Source organism: Nicotiana tabacum, chromosome 24, assembly GCF_000715075.1.
Source record: "Nicotiana tabacum cultivar K326 chromosome 24, ASM71507v2, whole genome shotgun sequence".
Taxonomy (NCBI): domain Eukaryota; kingdom Viridiplantae; phylum Streptophyta; class Magnoliopsida; order Solanales; family Solanaceae; genus Nicotiana; species Nicotiana tabacum.
The window spans coordinates 3,085,379-3,108,797 of record NC_134103.1 but is presented as its reverse complement, the minus strand read 5'-3'; the positions used below and the strand labels follow the sequence as shown (position 1 = coordinate 3,108,797).

At 37.8% G+C, this 23,419-nt stretch overlaps 1 protein-coding gene and 1 long non-coding RNA gene across 2 annotated transcripts; both read left to right on the top strand.

The window, feature by feature from the left end:
- The first annotated feature begins 4,111 nt into the window (after positions 1-4,111).
- On the top strand, positions 4,112-4,594 carry LOC142178607 (uncharacterized). The gene has a single exon (XM_075248471.1). The coding sequence runs from the start codon at positions 4,112-4,114 to the stop codon at positions 4,592-4,594; it is 483 nt and encodes a 160-aa protein (XP_075104572.1).
- A 1,494-nt stretch (positions 4,595-6,088) lies between these two features.
- LOC142178546 (uncharacterized) lies at positions 6,089-11,170 on the top strand. The gene is made up of 3 exons (XR_012706746.1): positions 6,089-6,252; positions 9,785-9,852; positions 10,973-11,170. It is a non-coding gene; the product is annotated as an uncharacterized LOC142178546 (long non-coding RNA).
- Positions 11,171-23,419: the final 12,249 nt, after the last annotated feature.

Below are 23,419 nucleotides of genomic sequence, written 5' to 3'. Positions count from 1 at the left end.
AGTTGGTATCAGAGCTCTAGGTTCATAGGTGTTATGAGTCACAAGCAGTTTTAGTAGAGTCTTGCGGATAGGTACGGAGACGTCTGTACTAATCTTCAGGAGGTTATGGAACTATTAGAAAAATATTCACTTCTTTGATTTCTTATCGTGCGCAATTGTTAAATTAAAAGTTCTAAACCATTATCTTTCTATTCTCTCACAGATGGTGAGAACACGCACAACTGGATCCGATGATCAGATACTCGCGCCCCTTGTTGGAGCCGCAAGAGGCCGGGGTCGGGGCAGAGGCCCAACAAAGTCAAACTACGGTCAAACTTATTAATTTTTTAAACTTTTAAGCTTTTAGTTTTCAATAGATTGCGATAATTCGAGCTAGGGACTTCCGAATTTGATTTCGGGCATACACTCAAGTTTCAAATCACGATATGGACCCACCGGGACCGTCAAAATACTGACCCAGGTTCATTTTCTCAAAACGTTAACCGAAATCAACTCAAATGAGTTTTAAGGCACAATTTTACATTTTAATCAAATTTTCACATAAAAATCTTCCGGAAAAGATATGGACTGTGCACACAAATCGAAGAAGGCTAATGAGAGCTAATCGAGGTTTCGACACACAGAAATAAAGGTTAAAACTAGAAATGTCTTATCGGGTTATCACAATAACGAAGATAATAAAATTGCATAAAGCAAATATTGCTAATTAATAAGTCATGATGAAAATTAACATAATCTAAAAATACTATACAGGTCATGTTAAAATAAGTATAGCTAATAAATACTATTAATTACATAACTAAGCACTAAAAAAAAGATAAAATAAGTTATGCATTTTCATTATAAATCAATATAAAACTAAAAGATAGATATTCAACACTATCATCATTTCTAGTATTGAATTGAATTTCTTTTGTTAGTATTAGTATTGGTTTGAATTTTATTTGAGTTACTACATTTATGGGCCATAAAATTTATTTACCATTCAAGAATGTTAAGTCCAAACTTGAAATACTACGTTAAAAGATAAAACTGTAAAAAAGTTTAAAAAATATTTATAAATTACATTACAACAAATATTTATATGTATAGAATATTTAAAAATTATATAAATATACTATCGGGTTGGTTTGGTTTCGGTTTGACTTTTTTTAGCTAAAATAAAATCAAACCAATTATGGTCGGGTTTGTTTCCAATACCAAACCACAGTCGATTTTTTTTTCCGATTTGACTCGGATTATCGGTTTGTTGCGGTTTATCGGTTTTCTTTGTACACCCTTACTTTGATCCTAACCAACAGTAAAATCTTACTCGCATTAAAAATTTACATCAAATCATATTAATATACCATAATTAAGTGATTTAATGAGGTAAAAATATATACATTAATTATGATTTATACAAAAGAAGTATATGCACAAATATGCATGCCATGCATCTGTTAGTCTTACAAGTATGATTTCATCGTAAATAGGGTTGGATTATCATTTGATCCGCTATATCTAACGGCAACCGCTTTATTTCAAGTGGAGGAAGTAGATAAGCCATTTAAGGTGCATCTAAAATCAATCGGGATCTTTACCCAAATAGTCAATCGATTCACTAATTTTTTTAGTCAATATACATAAATTATACGCTAAATATACACGATTATAACATATTATACATGAATATATATATATATATATATATAATTAAACTATACCAGTTAAAAAAGATAAAATATGAATCTATCTGGCTATTTCTGTAAAGATCACAATTCCAAATTACTTTTCTAGCCTATTCCAGCAAAACTCAAGCTCTCTATAGCCCACCAGCAGCCCGTCAGAATCCTTTTCTTTCTCTTCCTAATTCTTTTGCAAAAGAAATGAATTTGTTTTTTTGAAGGATTAACCCAAATAATCGTCCATCCAACTACGTAAACTAAAACTAGCGGTAGGAGTATAATATATGAATAATTTATGTATTATATGTGTTTAATTATATATAATTAATGTATAATTTATGTATATGATTAGAAAAAGTAAACAATGAATATGATCGGCTATTTGTATAAATATGCCCTTTTTTTTTTTTTCCTTTTCTTCAATTGACTTCTCTCTGCCATAATTGCATTTCTAGACGAACCATTATCCATCAAATGAAACTAATCTTATCAATTTGTCATCATATCGTTTGTCCACTTAAATATTGCAAAATGTCACGAAATACTTCCAAATGATCAATTGTGTGTATAAATGAAGGTCATTTTCTAGGCTTGATTGCTATATCACTAAAGTATTGAGTAGCTTATCTAGGTAGCTAACTGTCAATTGCACAATCCATATCAACCAATTATAATGCTATACATTAGCAAAATAAGAAACATCTAATTTCTATGATAATTTGCATTGATAGCGACAAAGAATTTTATGACATCGATGTGTCATATAGTTTTATGGTAAAATTAAACCTAACCAATGATAAAAACTTACTTACATCATATATTTACATCAAATTAATCATATTAATGTATTATAATTAAGTGATTAAATGAGGTAAAAATATATACATTAACCATAATTTATACAAAAAATATGTAAGTGAAAACATGCATGTCATGCATCTATTGGTCTTACAAGTATGATTTCTTCGTATATAGGGTTGGATTATCCTTTGTTCGCTACAAATAATTCGAGCTTTACAATTCTTCGTATATATTGAGGGAGAATGTATTCATTTATATAAATATTTAGATAGATGATAAATAAATAAATAAATTTAGTTATGTGCTGCAGCCATCTCCTGGAAGTTGGAGGTAAAGCGAGTATAATTTGAGAATTTTTTTCTAAAATTCTGAGAATTCAAAAAATATGTAAAACCCATACATGGAGTGAGCACCAAAGCCTAAAGGAGATATAGTTAAACTTTGCTGACCTCAACTAGTTTTATAGGTCATATTTGCTGACCGGGATTTATTTTGCTGACCAGAACACGTCGCATAAGTTTTTTCAAACAATTCAGATCAATTTACAGTGAAATTCTTCTTCATTATCCTCTGTAATATTGTCTATAACTTCATTTTTTCAAACTTGTTGGTTTTACTATTTGAAGGAATTCAAATTCGGGTTGGTTGCAAAAAAGGGGAGAGCTTTAGAAGAATAGCTCTGAAATACCACTATATGAATACAATTTCAAATACACCACACAAATTGATATTACTCTCTTTGTCCCAATTTATATGTCATAATTTATTTTTAGTGTGTCTAGAAATAAAATCATATTTAATCTTTAGAAAAAATCAAACTTATACATTTACTTTAATGAAATCATGCTTTATCGCCACACAAATATTTATGATTATTTTATATTAAATTTCAAAAATATTTTTTATTTTTTAAACTTTATATATGGTCAAACACATCCATATAAATTGAGACAAATTAATTTGTGAAGAGCACATTAACCAAGGTTTTTTTTTTCTCCCAATCCCACCATGAAAATGAAACTAAAGCGTTGAAAAATTGAAGAAAAACTTCCACACCACTTGGCCATACCCACCTAAATATTTGCCAACACATTCCCACGGATTTAACAGGTCAGTCCCCACGTACATTAATGCGTCTTACATAGTAAACCTTCTGCTAAGAAACAACTTTATAAATATAACAATTTCGAAGAAGAAAAATAACAAGAAATAGGAAACCTTGAAACTCTTCCTTGTCCATGTATATTTTCACTACAAGAAAAACAAAGATTACTATCTGAATATTTCACAATTTATTCATTTTGTGATGCCTTTGTGATAGAATTCGTCAACGTACAAATGGAATCTGTGACGAATTTTTGACGGTTTTATTCTTCCTCGCTAATTTTTTGGAGACAACCGATTTTGTGACGCAACAATATATCCAGTGTAATCTCACAAGTGAAGTCTAAGGAGGATAGTGCGTACGCAGACCTTAGAGCAGATAGACAGACCATCTTTGATAGATGGGTAGCTTTCTTGATATATATAAATAAAACTCTTGATTGTTATTTCCTCAATTCATAAACTCTTCATAATATTATCAACTCAAACCAAGAAATCACAATCTAAAACCTTTCCATTTTAAATTCTTCATTTTTTCTATGGGAAACTTTATTTCTTGCACTACTTCAACAAGGATAAGGAATTCAAGAGCAGCTAAGGTTATTCTACCGAATGGACCAATCCAACAGTTTCATGAGATAGTAAAAGCAGCTGAACTTATGTTGGAATATCCAAACTCCTTCTTAGTAAACTCCTGCTCGTTGATCATCGGCCGACGGTTTTCCGCCTTGTCGGCCGATGAAGACTTGGAGTTTGGTAATATTTACCTTATGTTTCCTATGAAGAGGGTGAATTCTGTGATCACCGAGAAAGATATGGAAGTTTTTATGATGTCGGAAAACTCAGCGCTAGCACCAGTACAGATACCAGATAACTCGTCGAGAAAAGACGGGGTTGAATGGTCAGGTTTGAATTTGAATGAATTAGAAGGTTTTATGGGAGGGCAAGAATTTAGGTATAGGGTGTCATGCAGATCTAGGAAGCCTTTGTTGGAGACAATTATAGAAGAACCATTTCGTTAAACATAGTGAAGTTTTAGTTGTCTAATAAGGAGTTCGACCAGTTATTTGGTAGACTTAATTTATTTTATTTTCCTTTTAAATATTTTTCCATCATTACTTAGGAGGATTGAGAGAAAAGGGAAAAGGGGATGATATTGCGGCAAAGAATTTTAAATATCAAACAATAATGTATATTATAGTCCAAGGTATAATTGTATATCGCACGTTAACTTTGGCGGTGTTGGTAATGAAAATCTCTCTGGCTAAACAAGTCTAGGGTGTACAAATGAAATCGATAAATCGTACCAACCCGATAATCCGAGTCAAATCGAGAAAAATAACCCGACTATGATTTGGTTTGGTGTTGGAAAATAAAATCCGACCATATTTGGTTTGGTTTGGTTTTAACTAAAAAACGTCAAACCGAAACTAAACCAATCCGACATTATATGTATAAAAGTTTTAAATATATTTAATACATAAAATATTTATGGCAGTATAGTTTATCAATATTTCTTAAGCTTTTTCATAGTTTTATCTTTTAAGGTATTATTTCAAGCTTGGACTTATAATTTTTGGATGCTCTAATAAGTTTTATAGTCTATAAATGTTAGTAACTCAAATAAATCCTAAATCAAAATCAAATCAATACTAATGCTAATTAAACACATTCAATTCAATTGTACTATGAATGAAAATAGTGTTGGATATCTATTTTTTAGTTTTTCCACGGTTTAGATAAAATGTATAACTTATTTTTCTTTTAGTAGTTAGTCGTGTAAATAATAGTACTTATTAGTCATAATTTTAAATTATATTTGTTTTCATTAAGGCTTATAATTAATATTTATTTTATGTGATTTTATTATCTTTATTGTTGATTATTTTAGTACAATGACATGACTCTTCTCATATTTATGTTATTTTATTGAAAAACACCTTATATAGTTCTGTCTTACTAGGATTAAAGAAATATTTGGAACACAAATTTACGTTTGTGCTATGAAAACTTTATGAAAAAAAACGAAAAAACCCGAAAACACGAAAAATCCGAGAAAAACCGAGATTTTAAAACCCGACTTTTATTGATTTGATTTGGTATTTAGATTTAATAACCCAATACAATTAATTTAATTTGGTAATTAGAAAATCCTAACCAACTCGACTCATGTACACCCCTTTGACTATACTAGTGAACTTAGCTTGTGGATTAGTATATGATTGGTGTTTCTCCTAATGCAAAACAAGAAAACAACATAAGAGATAAATCAGAAAGCAAAATTATATTTATGATATCTGTGTTGGTGAGAATCAACAAATAGGTACGTATCATTTAAGTGTTCGTAGGTTGATTGGACACTGCATTTATTTTCTTACAAAATTGAAAATAGAACGAGGGGAACTTTTTCTATTATATAGAAAAGGAAAGATAGTCGATCAAGGGTAAAAGAGTCATTTAACACATATCATAAAATGTGTTGTACGTGTTGCACTCAGTGCCGATTCCACTTTCATTCTAATTCTAATACCACCACTCAAACATAATTCTAGAAGTTTTATTTTTTCACCCCTCTTGTTAATTCCAACCAACAACAAAGAAATTAAATATGATTCCTTCAATAAATATGGATGGCTCTTTGAGTTCTCATCATCGTTTCATTTGGGTGTGGTAATTTCAGGTTAGTATTTGTGTCATTTTGCCCTAATCTTCTTCAGATTTTCTTCTGATTTTTCATTTTCATGGCTTAATTCATGCTATTTTCTTTATTATACTGTCTGACTCTCTTTAATGTTCTTCGACATTCATTTTCTTCCTTTGGATCTCACTATTGTTTGTTCTGTCATCTGTGTGTCCTAACCTAATATTTTAAATTAAAAATAGTCGGTGAATGTATAATACATATAAATTTTATGTATAATATGTGTGTACATGTATATAATCAATGCATAATCTATATATAACGGCTAGAAAAAGTAAACAGCTTATCTGGCCGGCTATTTGTGTAACAATCTCTTTCTGCTGTTTTTATCTTATTGTGGCCGGCATGATGGAAGCCCAGGTCATACATTTTCTATCTATCCCATTTAATAAGCTTAACTACAGTACTAACTCTCATAAAGCCCATTACACAAGCCTCGGAAACATCACATTGTAGAAATGGCACCAGATAGCCATTCTAAAGGGCTGCTATTTAGGAGTTAGCCGGTGCTTGAAGTTAAGATTTTTAGTTTAAAATTTCAGAACAAAATAAGTACTGACTAATCTCTAAATAACATTCTGAGAATGATTCTCTGTGCACTTGCCCCAACATCATTTCTGAATGTTATTTGTTTTTCTTTAAAACTTCGCACCGAATCAAATTACACTAGGAATAAAAGAGCGCGTAATTTTTAACCTATCTATAAGATAATATACCGAAGTAGTATATTAAAGCTCTTATTTACATAAGTTGTACTGAATTGGTCATGCCTTACGCATTCCTCATGTGAATATTATTAGAGGAAATTTTTAAAAAGCACTACAAATTCATAGCTAATTATAATTTGCAAGTATTGTTTCAATATTTACCCTTCACAACAAATCTTCCCTTTCCAGACGTCTGTATTTGTTCGTTCAACGAATACATCCTGTATTAACTGTATTCGTTCGCGCAACTAATACAACTTATATCAACTTTATTCGTTCGCGCAACGAATACAACCAAGGCAAAATACAGAAATACAGGAGTATATACAAGAATACATACAACAAAAATACAGGGGTGAAATCCATTATTATTTCTGAATAGGAAGTCCATTACATGAATTTCTTTATTATTCCTCCGATAGCATGAAAGACAAGGAAACGAGATAATACAACAGAAATACTGAAATTATAGTGAATTGCTTAGGCGTAGTAAGGATCTGTAGCAGAGTTGTTGCCACTAAACACAAAGGCATTTAACTTTTTTAATTTGCCAAACACCTATTATCACTAGTTATACCATAGTAACTACAAGTACAACAAAGCCAACAATCACTGCAGTCACTGCTGGAAGTACAGCTTCTCAAACAAGTCGCAAGTTGTGGGAGGAATCTCTTCTTGAGTCCCGAGAAATCATGATCACCATCTAGAGAAGCTATGGCTTGTGTCTTTGATATCCACGGCATGTTAACTGAAATATATTACCGTTACTATTAATAAAATCAAATTATAACTAATATAACATCAAGAACACACATTTAAATGTCAGGCATAGAAAAATCTGCATATTCATATATATATATATATATATATATGTCATAGTCATATAAATTGCAGTATGATAGAGAATTTAAGCAATGCCATATTAAGAATTCTACTTCACACTTTATGAATTTTTTTGTTTGAGAATCTCATTGCGTTTCATGAATCGTAATTTATAGACCACCTCTGCAAATGAATTGGTTGTCTACGATGTGCTATAGTTGGTTCATTTTTATTCCTAGTTGTAATGATTAAATATAACTTTAGATCCATTATTTTCGTAAGATATATATTTGATACTTGATAATAAACTTCCTGAAAAAATTAATTATGCATTTAAATGTATAAAATGAAACAGTTTGACCAAGAAGTATTATACCATAAGTTGTGCTTCCTAGTTGTAACCAATAATTAAGAAAACAATCATAATTTTAGATCCATTACTTTCGCAAGATGCAAGTGAGCATTGATGATAAACTCAATTTAATAACATTTTTATAATAAAAATATGACTGCTAAAATATTCTATTAACTACGTATAGTTCACTTTTCTAAAGGATATTGTACATAGTTTTTAAATTGCACACATGCTCAAGTGGCTATTGTAACGACTCGGTCGGTTATTTTGAGTATTATCACCACGTTCCCTTATTTACTGCTCAAGTTATGCTTTACAGTTATTTTATGACTTACTGGGTTAGTTGGTTCGGGTTCGGACGGAATTCAGAGTGAAATGAGACACTTAGTCTCATAATTGAAAATTTAAGTTAGAAAAGTTGACCGGATATGGACTTATGTATAAACGACCTCGAATTTAAATTTTTATGATTTCAATAGCTCCGTATGGTGATTTTATACTTAGGAGCATGTCCGAAAAATTATTTGGAGGTCCGTAGTGGAGTTAGGCTTGAAATGGCGAGAGTTGAATTTTTGGGAAGTTTGACCGGGAGGTTGGCTTTTTGATATCGAGGTCGGAATCTGATTTTGGAAATTTAAATAGGTCCTTTATGGTATTTATGACTTGTGTGTAAAATTTGAGGTCAATCGGACATGATTTGATAGGTTTCGACGTCGTTTGTAGAATTTAAAAATTTCAAAATTCATTAGGCTTGAATTGGGGTGTGATTCGTGTTTTAGCATTGTTGGATGTGATTTGAAGGTTCGACTAAGTTCGTATGATGTTTTGAGACTTGATGGTGCATTTGGTTGAGGTCCCAGGGGTCTCGGGTGAGTTTCAGATGGTTAAGGGATCGAATTCGGACATAGAAGAAAAATGTGAACTGCCATCTGATGTAATCACACCTGCGGAAATTGGCTCACAGGTGCGAGCTCGCAGAAGCGAGCCTGGCAAGCGCAGATTTGGATAGGGGGATATGAGGCAGTGGTCGCAGGTGCGAGAGAATATCCGCACCCGCGTGATCGCAGATTCAGGCGGATGGGCGCGGAAGCGAGTTCTTCGCAGAAGTGGAGCGAGCCTCGCAAATGCGAGCCCGCAGAATCGTAGAAGCGGCTCCAGTGGAGGCTTTGGCAAATCGCAGAAGTGGCTGATTTCACGCACCTGCGAGATCGTAGAAGCGGCTAAGTGAGTCGTAGGTACGGAACCCCTAGACAGTATACATTTCGAAGGGTATTCTGAGTTTTGCCATTTTTGGACCTTCAAGCATGGTTTTTGGGGCGATTTTCAGAGAGAATTCAAGGAAAGCTTGAGGTAAGTCACTTGTGATCATTTCTACTTCATAATCTTGAATTATCATCGAATAATCCAACTATATTACATGTGTTTGAGGTGTAAACCGGGGATTTGAACCTAGAGATTTGAAAATAAGATTTGAGGATTTGGAGGTTGAGTTGATGTCGGGTTCCGAGACGTGGGCCCCATAGATAATTTTTGATTTAAATTTCAGATTTTTATTGGAAAATTAGTATTTTCTTATGGAATTAATTCCAATAATTTGTATTGACTAAAACGAATTAATTGTGGCTAGATACGAGGCTTTCAGAGACCAATTCTCGAGGCAAGGGCATAGCGGAGTGAGAAATTACATGATTTGAGGTAAGTAACACTTCTAAACCTGGCTCTGAGGGTATAATTCCCTGAATTACATGTTGTATGAATTGTTTGGAGATGACACACATGCTAGGTGACGGGCGAGTGAGTGTGCATCTTGGAAATTGTGACTTAAATTAATTCCGTGGAGTTGCATAATTAAATAAATGTCATTATCCTCATATCCTCCACGTGTTAGAGAAATTGAGCTCAGACTCATGTTAAAGATCATGTTTAGGCTACTTGCTGATATTTTGAGACCCACATGGGTCATATTATTGTTGAATTAATTGTCTAAATTTATAATTTTGTACTCAGTCACATCTATCACTTGCATATCATATCTCAGTCTCTATTGTCATTCATTGATACTTCATATCATCATGTCTGGTTGATTTTTCATGTCATTGACAGCCCGAGATACTGGAGATTCTAAGTGATAGTTATGTTTATTTATTTATGCCTAGATCTGGCTATTATAGCACTTGGGCTGAAGGAGCCCCTCTGGAGTCTGCACCCCCATAGTGAGCATAGTTGATATATATATATATATATGTCTAGGATGGATCTTCCCTGGGCATGGATCTTGCTATAAATATATATTAAGGGATGGATCTTCCCTGGGCATTGATCTTGCCCGAAGCATTTATATTGAGGGATGGATTTTCTCTGGATATGGATCTTGTCCGAATCATTGATATTCGGGGATGGATCTTTCCCTGGGCTGGATTGGCCTTATACAGTACTGAGTGACTAACTGTCAGTTGATGTATATACATATATATTTGGGATGGATTTTTCCTGGGCTGGATTGGCCATATACAGTACTGGGTGATTGAGTATTTTAGATCGTGAGTACACGAAATTTTCACTAAGGTGCATCACATATAGTATGTGCATTGGCATGTAGATACAAAGATGTCATATTTCTCATATTGTTCAGAATTGATCTATTTTATTTGTACTATGAGTAACTGTTGAACTTCAAAGCATGCCTACATTTCTGTATTGTTATTTCTATACTGGATTGTACCTGCTGAGCTCGTTACTACTTTCAGCCCAAAGGTTAGTCTTGTTACTTATTGAGTTGGTTGTACTCATACTACACTCTACACCTCGTGTGCAGATCCAGGTGCTCCCGGATACAGCGGCTGCTCGATTTCAGAGTTTATTCTGTTGGAGACTATCAAGGTAGTTGCTTGGCGTCCACAGAATTTGACTCTATTCCTTTTTAGTTATTGTATTGTTCTATATTTTCAGACAGTGATTTTTATCAGTCAGACTTTGTATTCATTTAGATGCTCATGTACTCAGTGACACCGGGTTTTGGGAGTGATTATATCTTTAATGTGAGAATTCTTCCGTTGAATTTAACTACTATGCTTTCAAACTTAAAAGATATGATGGTTATTGAGACTTTTGGCTTGCCTAGTATTGAGATAGGCGTCATCACGAAATGTGAGATTTTGGGTCATGACAAGTTGGTATTAGAGCCTAGGTTACATAGGTCTCACGAGTCGTAAGCAGGTTTAATAGAGTCTTACGGATCGGTACGGAGACGTCTGTACTTATCTTCGAGAGGCTGCTGAACCCGTAGGAAAATTTCACTTTCTTGCATTCTGTCGTGCGAATTTGTTTATTCTAGAAACTACATTTCTGCTATTCTATTCTCTTATAGATGGTGAGGACATATACTACCAGATCAGACGGTCAACCACCAGTACCACCAGTTAAGGCCGCGAGAGGCCGGGGCCGTAGTAGAGGTCGGAGCCGAGGTAGAGGTCGAGGTATAGCTTGTGCAGCAGTTGGAGCAGCACATGTAGTACCACCAGTTGCTCCAGCTCAGGAGTAGATTCCTGATACAGTTGAGCTAGCGGGACTAGCTCAGGCACCAGCTATGCCCATTGTGATTCCAGGTCTTCAGGAGGCTCTGGCCCAGATATTGACAGTTTGCACTGGCCTTGCTTAGGTGGTTTCGGCTTAGGCTGCACCTGCCACTTCTCAGACCAAGAGAGGTACCCATACCCCTGTTGCCCGTACTCCAGATCAGGTAGTGCAGGGACTTCAGATACCGGGGGCACTACCAGCCCATCCGGTTGTAGCTGCTCAAGCCTCGGTAGTCCCTGTTATGGAAGATGATGAGCAAAGGAGACTTGGGAGATTTGGGAGGCTTCGACCTCCATCATTTAGTAGTGCTGAGTTAGAGGATGCTCAGGGTTTTCTAGAAAAGTGCCATCGTATGATTCAGAGGGTATTCTGGAGACTAGTGGGGTCTCGTTCACTACTTTTCAGTTTTCTGGAGCTTCCTTCAGTTGGTGGGAGGCTTATGAGAGGCACAGGCCGGTCGCCGTAGCACCACTTACATGGCAGGAGTTCTCTATTCTCTTTTTGGAGATGTTTGTGCCGCAGTCTTGCAGAGAGGAGCTGCGCAGATAGTTTGAGCAGTTACGTCAGGATGGCATATCTGTGACGCAGTACGAGATGAGATATTTTGAGTTAGCTCGTCACGCAGTTTGGCCGGTTCCCACTGATAGGGAAAGGATTGGGAGGTTCATTGATGGCCTCACATATCAGCTGCGGTTACTTATGACTAGGGATATGGTATCTGGTGCCACCTTAGAAGAGGTGGTTGACATTGCTCGGCAGATAGAGGCAGTCCGTAGCCAGGAGCGTGTTGAGAGGGAGGCCAAGAGGACTCAAGGTTCGGGCGGTTCTGGTGGGGTACTTTCTGGAGGACAGTCCTACCACAGCAAGGGTCATCCTTACATACACGCTCGGGCGGGTCGTCCAGTTCACCGTGGTGCATCATCCAGCCATGGTTCATATAGTTCTCATCAGGGCCAGTCATCTCTCAGTGCATTTCTATCCCAGAGTACGCCCTGTGCTCCTTCGGTTTAGGGATCATCTGTACCAGGTTCGTTTGGTAGTTAATATGGTTCTCGAGGTTTGCCTCAGAACTTACCAGCCTTTTTAGAGAGGGGTTGCTTTGAGTGTGGAGACTTGGGCCACATAAAGAGATATTGTCCCCGCCTTACGCGAGGTCCAGTTCAGCAGAGGAGTCATGTCATGACTTCTGCACCAGTTGCTCCACCACCTGCCCAACCAGCTCAGGGTGGGGCTCAGTCAGCTAGGGGTCGCCCAAGAGGGGGAGGGTAATCAGGTGGCGGTCAGACCCGATTCTATGCTTTTTCTGCCAGGCCAGATGTTATTGCTTCAGATGTAGTAATCACAAGTATTGTTTCAGTGTGCCACAAGGAGGCTTCTATATTATTTGACCCTGGTTCCACTTATTCATATGTATCATCGTATTTTGCTTATTATCTGGATATGCCCCGTGAGTCCTTAGTTTCACCTATTCGTGTATCTACGCCGGTGGGCGATATTATTACTGTGGACCGGGTGTATCGGTCGTGTGTGGTAACTGTTGGGGAACTGGAGACTAGAGTTGATCTTTTATTACTCGGTATGGTTGATTTTGATATAATTCTGGGTATGGATTGGTTGTCTCCATGTCATGCTATCCTGGACTGTCACGCAAAAACCGTGACGTTGACGATGCTGGGGTTGCAAAAGGTTGAATGGAGAGGTTCTCTAGATTATTTTTCTAGTAGGGTAATTTCTTATTTGAAGGCCCAACGTATGGTTAGGAAGGGATGTTTGTCATATTTGGCCTCCTTTGTGAGAGATGTTGATGTAGGTACTCCTCATATTGATTCAGTACCGGTAGTGCGATACTTTTCGGATGTATTTCCTGCAGACCTGTCGGGTATTCCACCCGACAGGGATATTGATTTCAGTATTGACTTGGTGCCGGGCACTCAGCCCATTTCTATTTCTACGTGTCGTATGGCACCAACTGAGTTGAAAGAATTGAAAGAGCAACTTTTGAAACTCCTTGATAAGGGGTTTATTAGGCCTAGTGTGTCACCTTGGGGTGCACCGGTTCTGTTTGTGAAAAAGAAAGATGGTACTATCCGGATGTGTATCGATTATAGGCAGCTGAACAAAGTTACAATCAAGAATAAATATCCTTTGCCGCATATTGATGATTTATTTGACCAGCTTCAGGGAGCGAGGGTGTTCTCCAAAATTGATTTGAGATATGGGTATCACCAGTTGAAAATTCGGGATTCGGATATTCTAAAGACGGCATTCACGACTCGTTATGGCCACTATGAATTTCTCGTGTTGTCTTTTGGGCCGACCAACACCCCAGCAACATTTCTACACTTGATGAATAATGTATTTCAGCCATATCTTGATTTATTTATCGTGGTATTTATTGATGATATCCTGGTGTACTCACGTAGCTAGGACGAGCATGCACAACACTTGGGTATTGTATTACAAAGACTGAGAGAGGAGAAGCTTTATGCCAAATTCTCTAAGTGTGAGTTCTAGCTTAGTTCGATGGCATTCTTGGGACATATAGTATCTAGTGAAGGAACTAAGGTGGATCCGAAAAAAATATAGGCAGTTCAGAGTTGGCTCAAGACATCTTCAACTACTGAGATTCGGTGTTTTCTCGGCTTGGACGGTTATTATCGTCGCTTTGTGAAGGGTTTCCCGTCTATTGCATCGCCTTTGACTAAATTGACTCAGAAAGGTGCTCCGTTCAGGTGGTCGGATGAGTGTAAAGAGAGCTTCCAGAAACTCAAGACAACTTTGACTACAACCCTAGTATTGGTGTTGCCTACAGGTTCAGAGTCTTATATTATGTATTGTAACGGGTAGCGTATTGGTCTCAGCGCGGTGCCGTTGCAGGACGGTAAGGTGATTGCCTATGCATACAGACAGTTAAAGGTACATGAGAACAATTATCCTGTCCATGACCTTGAGTTAGCAGCTATTGTTCACGCCTTGAAGATTTGGCAGCATTATTTTTACGATGTCCATTGTGAGGTTTATACCGATCACTGGAGTCTACAACATCTGTTTAAACAGAATGATCTTAATTTGCGGTAGCGAAGGTGGTTAGAGTTACTTAAGGATTATGATATCACTATTCTCTATCATCCCGGGAAGGCCAATGTAGTGGCCGATGCCTTGAGTCGTAAGGCAGAGAGTTTGAGCAGCTTAGCATACTTACCAGTAGCAGAGAGGCCTTTGGCCTTGGATGTTCAGACCTTGCTGAATCGAGTTTTGGCGTGTGTGGTTTCTCAGTCTTATCTCTATGATCGTACCAGAGAACGTCAGTATGATGACCCCCATCTGCTTGCCCTTAAGGACACGGTTCAATAGGGTGATTCCAATGAGGTCACTATTGGGGATGACGTCGTATTACTGATGCAGGGCACGCTCTGTGTACCTAATGTAGATGGTTTGCGTGATTTGATTCTCCAAGAGGCTCACAGTTCGCGACACTCCATTCATCCAGGTGCCGCGAAGATGTATCAAGATTTGAGGCAACACTATTGGTGGAGGCGAATGAAGAAAGATATAATTGGGTTGTAGCTCAGTGTTTAAATTATCAACAGGTAAAGTACGAGCATCAGAGACCGGGCGGATTGCTTCAGAGACTTGAAATTCCGTAGTAGAAGTGGGAGCGTATTACCATGGATTTCGTAGTTGGGCTCCCACGGACCTTGAGGAAGTTTGATGCTGTTTGGGTGATTGTAGACCGCTTGACCAAATCCGTGTATTTTATTCCAATTGGTACTAATTATTCTTCGGAGCGGTTGGCTGGGATTTATATCCGCGAGATTGTTCGCCTACACGGTGTGCTAGTGTCCATCATTTCAAATCGGGGCACGCAGTTTACATCACATTTTTGGAGAGCAGTGCAACGAGAATTGGGCACACAAGTTCAGTTGAGTACAACATTTCACCCTCAGTAGGACGGACAGTCCGAGCGCACTATTCAGATATTAGAAGATATGCTATGCGCTTGTATCATTGATTTTTGGGGGTTCTTGGGATCAATTCCTGCCACTCGCAGAGTTTGCTTACAATAACAACTGCCAATCGAGCATTCAGATAGCTCCATACGAGGCTTTATATGGGAGACGGTGTCGGTCTCCGGTGGGAGGGTTTGAGCCTGGTGAGGCTAGGCTATTGGGTACAGACTTGGTTCAGGATGCTTTGGAGAAGGTCAAAGTGATTCAGGAATGGCTTCGCACGACGCCGTGTAGACAGAAGAGTTATGCCGACAGGAAGGTCCGTGCTGTTTCTTACATGGTTAGGGAGAAGGTTCTGCTCAAGATTTCACCCATGAAGGGTGTGTTGAGGTTCGGGAAGAAGGGCAAGTTGAGCCCTAGGTATATTGGGCCTTTTGAGATACTTAAGAAGATTGGAGAGGTGGCTTATGAACTTGCTTTGCCACCTAGTCTATCAGGTGTTTATCCAGTGTTTCATGTATCCATGCTCCGAAAGTATGTCGGGGATCCGTCTCATATTTTGGATTTCAGTACAGTACACTAGACGGTAATTTGATTTATGATGTGGAGCCGGTAGCTACTTTAGACTGGCAAGTTCGAAAGCTAAAGTCAAAGAACATAACATCAGTAAAGGTATAGTGGAGAGGCCAGCCAATCGAAGAAGCTACTTGGGAGATTGAGGAGGAGATGCAGAGCAAATATCCATACCTATTTAAGACTCCAGGTATGCTTCTAAACCCGTTCGAGGATGAACGTTTGTTTAAGAGGGGGAGAATGTAATGACCCGACTGGTCGTTTTGAGTATTATGATCCGGTTCCCCCATTTACTATGCAAGGTGTGCTTTACAGTTGTTTCATGACTTACCGGGTTAGTTGGTCGGGTTCGGAAGGAATTCAGAGTGAAATAAGACACTTAGTCTCATAATTAAAAATTTAATTTAGAAAAGCTGACTAGATGTGGACTTATGTGTAAACTACCTCAGATTTGAATTTTGATGATTCCAATAGCTCCGTATAGTGATTTTGGACTTAGGAGCGTGTCCGAAAAAATATTTGGAGGTTCGTGGTGGAATTGGGCTTGAAATGGCGAGAGTTGAATTTTTGGGAAGTTTGATCGGGGGGTTGACTTTTTGATATCGAGGTCGGAATCCGATTCTGGAAATTTGAATAGTTCTGTTATGTCATTTATGACTTGTGTGCAAAATTTGAGGTCAATTGGACGTGATTTGATAGGTTCTGGCGTTTTTTGTAGAATTTGGAAATTTCAAAGTTCATTAGGCTTGAATTGGGATGTGATTCGTGTTTTAGCATTGTTGGATGTAATTTGAAGGCTCGACTAAGTTTGTATGATGTTTTGGTACTTGATTGTGCATTTGGTTGAGATCCCGAGGGTCTCGGGTGAGTTTAGGATGGTTAACGGATCGAATTCGGACTTAGAAGAAAAATATGAAAGTGTTTGCCATATGATGTAATCGCACATACGGAAATTGGCTTGCAGTGTGTCTCGCAGAAGCGAGCCTAGCAAGCGCAAATGCGGACAGGGGGCTGTGAGGCAGTGGTCGCATGTGGGAGCGAATTTCCGTACCTGTGTGATCGCATATGCGGACGGATGGGCGCAAAAGTGAGTTCTTCGCAGAAGCGGAGTGAGCCTCGCAAATGCGAGCCCGCAGAAGCGGCTCTTAGCTCGCATAAGCGGCTCCAATGGAGGATTTGGCAAACTGCAGAAGCGGTTAATTTCGCGTACCTGCAAGACCGTAGAAGAGCTAAGTGAGTCATAGGTGCGGAACCCCTGGATAGTATACATTTCAAAGGGGTTCCGAGTTTTGCAATGTTTGGACCTTCAAGCACGATTTTTGGAGCGATTTTCAAAGCGAATTCATGGGAAACTCGAGGTAAGTCACTTGTGATCATTTCTACTTCATAATATTGACTTATTATAGAATAATCCGACTAGATTACGTATTTTTATGGTGTAAATTGGGGATTTGAACCTAGGGATTTGAAAATAAGATTTGAAGATTTGAGGGTCGAGTTGATGTCGAAATTTGGTGAACTTTGTATGGTTGGACTCGGGGTTTGATGGGCGTTCATATTTTGTAACTTTTGTCGGGTTCCAAGGCGTTCATACTATTGAAAAATTTGTATTTTTCTTATGGAATTAATTACAATAATTGGTATTGACTGAATCGAATTAATTGTGGCTAGATACGAGGCTTCCAGAGACCAATTCTCGGGCAAGGGCATAGCAGAATAAAGAATTACACCATTCTAAATTTGGTCATGAGGGTATGAAACCCCAGAATATGTATTATTTGATTGGTTTTGAGGTGACACACATGCTAAGTGATGGGCGTATGGGCGTGCACCGTAGGAATTATGACCTGGTCAATTCCATGGAGTTGTGTAGTTGAAATATCTGTTAATATCCATACATTCTCTACGTGTTAGAGAAACATTTGAGCCGAGACTCGTATTAGAAATCATGCTTAGGCATATGTTGTTATTGTTGGTACCTACTACGGTCATTTCTGTGGTTGAATTATATGTTCAAATTGAAATTTCACACTCAGTCATGTTCCTTCATTTCATATCATATCTCAGTCTCTGTTGCTATTTATTGATGCATCATATTATCATTTTGGGCTGATTTTCATAACATCTTGAGCCTTAGAGACTGGAGAGGTTGATGACTGAGTGAGGCCGAGGGCCTAATTGTGAGGATATATATGGGATCGGACTGCACGCCGCAACATGTTTCATTGTTATATGCCATGATTGGCTTGTTATAGCGCTTAGGCTGAAGGAGCCCCTCCGGAGTCTGTACACAACCCTAGTGAGTGCAGGTACCTACTGAGTGTGAGGCCGAGTGATGGGTGAATGTGAGGAATGAGTGACTGTGAGGAAAGAGTAATTGCGAGGAAAGAGTGACTGTGAGGTTGGAGTGAATGGGAGGACTGAGTGACTGTTACTCTGCGAGGATGCATTGATTACATTATTTGCTGCATTTTAGCTGTCATATATCACTATTTTAGAAACTTCGGAAAAACATTATTTTCTGTTTTGGTCAAACTTGATATAAAATTTCAGTGAAATCTTAAATGTTGAACTTGAGAGCATGCCTACTCTTTTATATTGGAAAGTATTGTATTTGGACTTAGCTAAGAAGCTCGTCACTACTTTCAGTTCTTTATTTATTATTTTTAATTACTAAGTTGGTTGTACTCATACTACACCCTGCACTTCGTGAGCAGATCCAGGTGATCCCGGATACAGTGGGTGTTGATTCTTTCGCACAATCGATTTTCCGGAGATTTAGAGGTAGCTACCATATTTCGCAGACCTTGTCTCTCCTTCCCTATCCTTTTGTTATTGTATTTGGTTTTAGATTATTATTATAGACCAGATTTTTCCCAGACTTATAATGTATAGATTCTCATGTACTCAGTGATACCGGGTTTTTGGGAGTGTTTGTATCGGTAATTGCGAGACTTGTGGATTGTGTTTAAATATTATATTTTCAATCTTGAAAGAAATTATGAGTTTTTGATGTTGTCGGCTTGTCTAGTATCGAGATAGGCGCCATCACGACATGTGTGATTTTTGGGTCGTGACAAGTTAGTATCAGAGCCTAGGTTACATAGGTCTCAGGAGTCATGAGCAGGTTTAGTAGAGGCTTGCGGATCGGTACAGAGACGTCTGTACTTATCTTCGAGAGGCTGCCGAACCCTTAGGAAAATTTCCCTTCTTATATTCTATCGTGTGGAATTGATTCAGCTTGAAACATAACTCTTTGAATTCCTTCCATGCATTTGTATGAGCATATGAGCGCTCGGTATCAGTTGTGCATCGCTGGCTTGTGATTGCATGTACGATGTTTGAGATGTGTATTCCGTGTTCTGGTGATGGGCCAGTCTGGAGGACTTGAGTTCAGCTTTAGACCGCAGCTTAGGCTCAGTAGCTTCAATTGTAACCTGTACATTTGGACTCATATATCCCTACGAGTAGAATTTGTGGCTCGATGAGCGGTGGAATGGCTTTGTGATGAGTGTGATGTAATTGCGGGATGTGTTAAGATGATTTGAATGCGATGAGAATTGTTTCCTTGAAATATAAAGGAAGGCCATTGGGTGCTATATTTTCGTTTTGATGTGACGTACAATCTCGAGTGTGAATGTTTTGAAAGATTTTTCACGTTGTTAAATTTTGGGGAAAATTAAACTCTCGTGTCTGGTTAATGAGTTTGGACTTAGAAAGATTAAGTGATTTCATAGTAATTGTGGCTGCGAAAGGGTATAACAAGATGCCAATTTGAGACTAAGCAGGTGAGTTATCTCCTGCGCAGTAATCTATGTAGGTGTGTTTCTTATGATGTGAATAGCGAGTTTCTTTTCTGCCAGTAAGGCGTATGTGTTGAGACTTGAATTTGAATCTGGTTGAGAAAGTTGACTTGAGTGTTAAGATAATGAATGTGAGATTAGCGGATGATTGAGGTATTTTATGATTGGTGTGTCTTGAGCTTGAGAAGAATTTTCGTTGAACTGACTGCGGTATTAAGGCAGTAATAAAGTATGGGTGTTGTGAGTTATCAAGTATTTTAATCTATGTCTTGAGCCAAGTGGGGGAGCCACCTATTGACAATTCAATTCATGGTTATGTGTCAATTTTGTTTTGTTTTGGTCTGAAGTATACTTGGGAATCAGTGATGACTTGAAGAAGTGGAGTTCGAGAATGCCTCGAGTAAGGAGATTTCTGGATACCGGTTATATTGCGCTTTATGAGTATATGAAAATCGTGGGATGGGTGAGTTGTTATTTGTGAATAATGTAATGCGCACGGAGTATGAATTTGATAGGTGGTATTAAGGCAGGGTTACTTATTTGAGTGTTGATTGTGCTAAAAGAGCACACGTCTTTCGGCCCGTTTGGGACAGAGTAAATTAGATTTGAGCAGAGTGGATGACTATCGAGAGGTTTCTAATGGATTCAAAATGTATATGTGGAAATTGAAATTGTTTTTCGAATTTGTATATCACTAGAGTTATTACTTACATTGGATGGTATCAGGACGTGCAGTAATTCTATTTGACTATGGATTCTACATTTCAGTATAAGAAAGGAAAGGGGAACAATTTTAAATGCGCATAAGGTATTTTCAGAGTGAGTGTTACGGTTGGGGTATCTATGAAGGTGCTTAAGAAGAATATAGGGGCTTATGGGCCTTAGGGAGGTGTAGTCTTATGTTAGGATGTCTTGTAGTGAGCTTTGGGTAAAGTAGTAATGTCCTGACAAGGAGAAATGGCAACTTGAGGATAATCCAAAAGAAACTCGGAGAAAATAGGACAAATGTGTAAAATGCTGGATCAATATGGTAATGGTATGCTCGGTTCTTTTGATTCTTATGATAAGGTGAGGCTTTACGAGTGTTTTGTGGCAATACTCTCGGATCTGGAAACCTGTGTGGCTTGGTCGAGTTAGAGGAATTCAGTTCTGATAGCTTGGTTATGTGCAAATGGATTTCAACGTGTTCATGATGGTTTCTACCATGGTTTGAACCGAATATTTTCTACCGGTGTGGGGAACGTGATGTGTATTGTGATTTCCCCTAGAAAGAAGCAAGAGAGAGGTTTCTAACTAATATGGTATGTAATTTGCTGGTGACTCATAGTTTATAATGAGATTCTCGTTCCTTTCACATGATAGAAATGATGTGTTGTGCCGGATTTAGATTTACATGTACAAGGTGGCAGTTCATTCTTGAAAGAAAAATCACGAATTTTGGACAGAATGGTCAGTTTTAGATATTTAGATGAATCTTATAACTGCTCAATAATCCCTGAGAAGGGTGCGCATTTCAAAAGGAGCGTTGTGTTTTGACATACGAATGTTCATCGGTATTGTAGTACTCACCTGATTAACAGACTGTTGATATTCAAATTATTTCTCCGTGTCACGAAAGAATTATGAAAGTATTCCTCATGGGATTATCGTGAATGGAAGATGTGTTAGTCATTTTAGTGATGGAGATGGGATCAGTTACGGTAATTCATGTGTTCGATGAATTTGAAGACTGGAGTTCTCAAAAGTATATTGTTTCGGGTTGCGGCCTATTTGAGGTGAGTATTTTATTTTAACTCAGTGGAGGCACTAGTTGCGTTAATTATTTGTGATAGCTATGCACTATAAGTGTGCATATATGTGAGGTTTGAGCCAATATGCGAGCATTGGGGCATGTATTTATACTCAAAAGAATGCTTAGGCTATGATATGCCTAGAGTTGACTGGTAAGCGTATAGTTATAATGTTTCTCGTGTTCTTACCTTTGTTGAGAACTATCTGGGCTACACTTGAGGTTACAAAGAGACTAATTCCCTGACTAAACAGGGTAGTTACTATTTCTGCGTTAAATTGCCGATTTGAAGTGTAATAGCAGACTTTGCACATGCTTACACTATGACGTGCTATTTATACCAGTCCAAAAGTATGATAATCTTATTTCATTATCATATACAAGTGTACGTGTTTAATTGCTCATGTATGATATGCTGGGACTGGAGGCCTGTGACCATGCCGGGCGATTCATCTTATTGGCACGTGAGTTGTCCGTGCCATGTGTGGGTAATTCTTTTTCTATGATAATTTATCCGATTCATTAATTTCCTTCCTCTACAATTGTGCACATGCGCCTGCGGTTATCCTCTTCACGAAATTTGAGGAGTTGGTTGTAACATTGTGGTTGTGGTGGTGCTTGTTGAACTTGCAATATGGTTCTCTTCCTTGAGACATCTCCCATACCTGGGTACACGGATTGCGCAGTTGTGTCTTGAGTTATGCTGATGTGACGTGTCATTGGGATAGTTGTGTTTAATAATATAAGGTTATTGGACCTAGAATGGGGGCTATTAGGTTTGATTACGGTATATTTGAGAGGATAATATTGAAAGTCGGCTTAGAAAGTGATTATGGTTCTGGTTGTGGCGAGAGAGCTCCATGACTTGTTGCTATGATAAGGGGTCATGAGATTTCTGCTTGTTTCTTTTATTATCACCAGTGTACGAAGGTTTTGGAATGAGGTTTGGCTTAATATGAGGTTTAATACTTGTACTTCATTGGTTTGGAGTAATTACTGTGATTGTGATCGGAAATGGTGCTGCGAGCATGTGAGTTATGTAGTATGTAATGTGATTATATCTAGGGTTATGTCAATGGCTTGATACATCTTGTTCAGACTTATACGGTGTAGATGTGAGATTTAGTTCTTGGAAAGAATTCTGGGTGTTAGAAATTGGGCTCCAAGTTTTGGGCTAAGGTTAAATTAATGATTTTTAGTTGTGTTATGTTGTCAGGCTTATATAGAATAGGGTGGCGTGGGATCACCCCTAGGTATGTGCATGGTAAGGAGGAATAGTGATTTAAAGGCTTAGGAACAACTCTTGGCACATTAGAGGACGAACACATGTTTAAGTGGGGGAGATTGTAACGACCTGGATGGTCGTTTTAAGCATTTACGCTCCTTTCAACTATTTGAGGTCTTGAATAACTTTCTATGAGGTATTATGACTTGTGTGAATTGTCGGTTTTGGTTTTAATGTATATCGGAGATAGCTTGGAAGAATGAATTTCATGTTGGAAGCTTAAGTTGAAATACTTGACCGGATGTTGACTTATGTGTAAACGACTCTGGAATAGAGTTTTGATGAT

What these genes read in the sequence shown, in the direction of transcription:
- LOC142178607 (XM_075248471.1), top strand. Translation starts at nt 4,112, where the DNA reads ATGGGAAACTTTATTTCTTGCACTACTTCAACAAGGATAAGGAATTCA.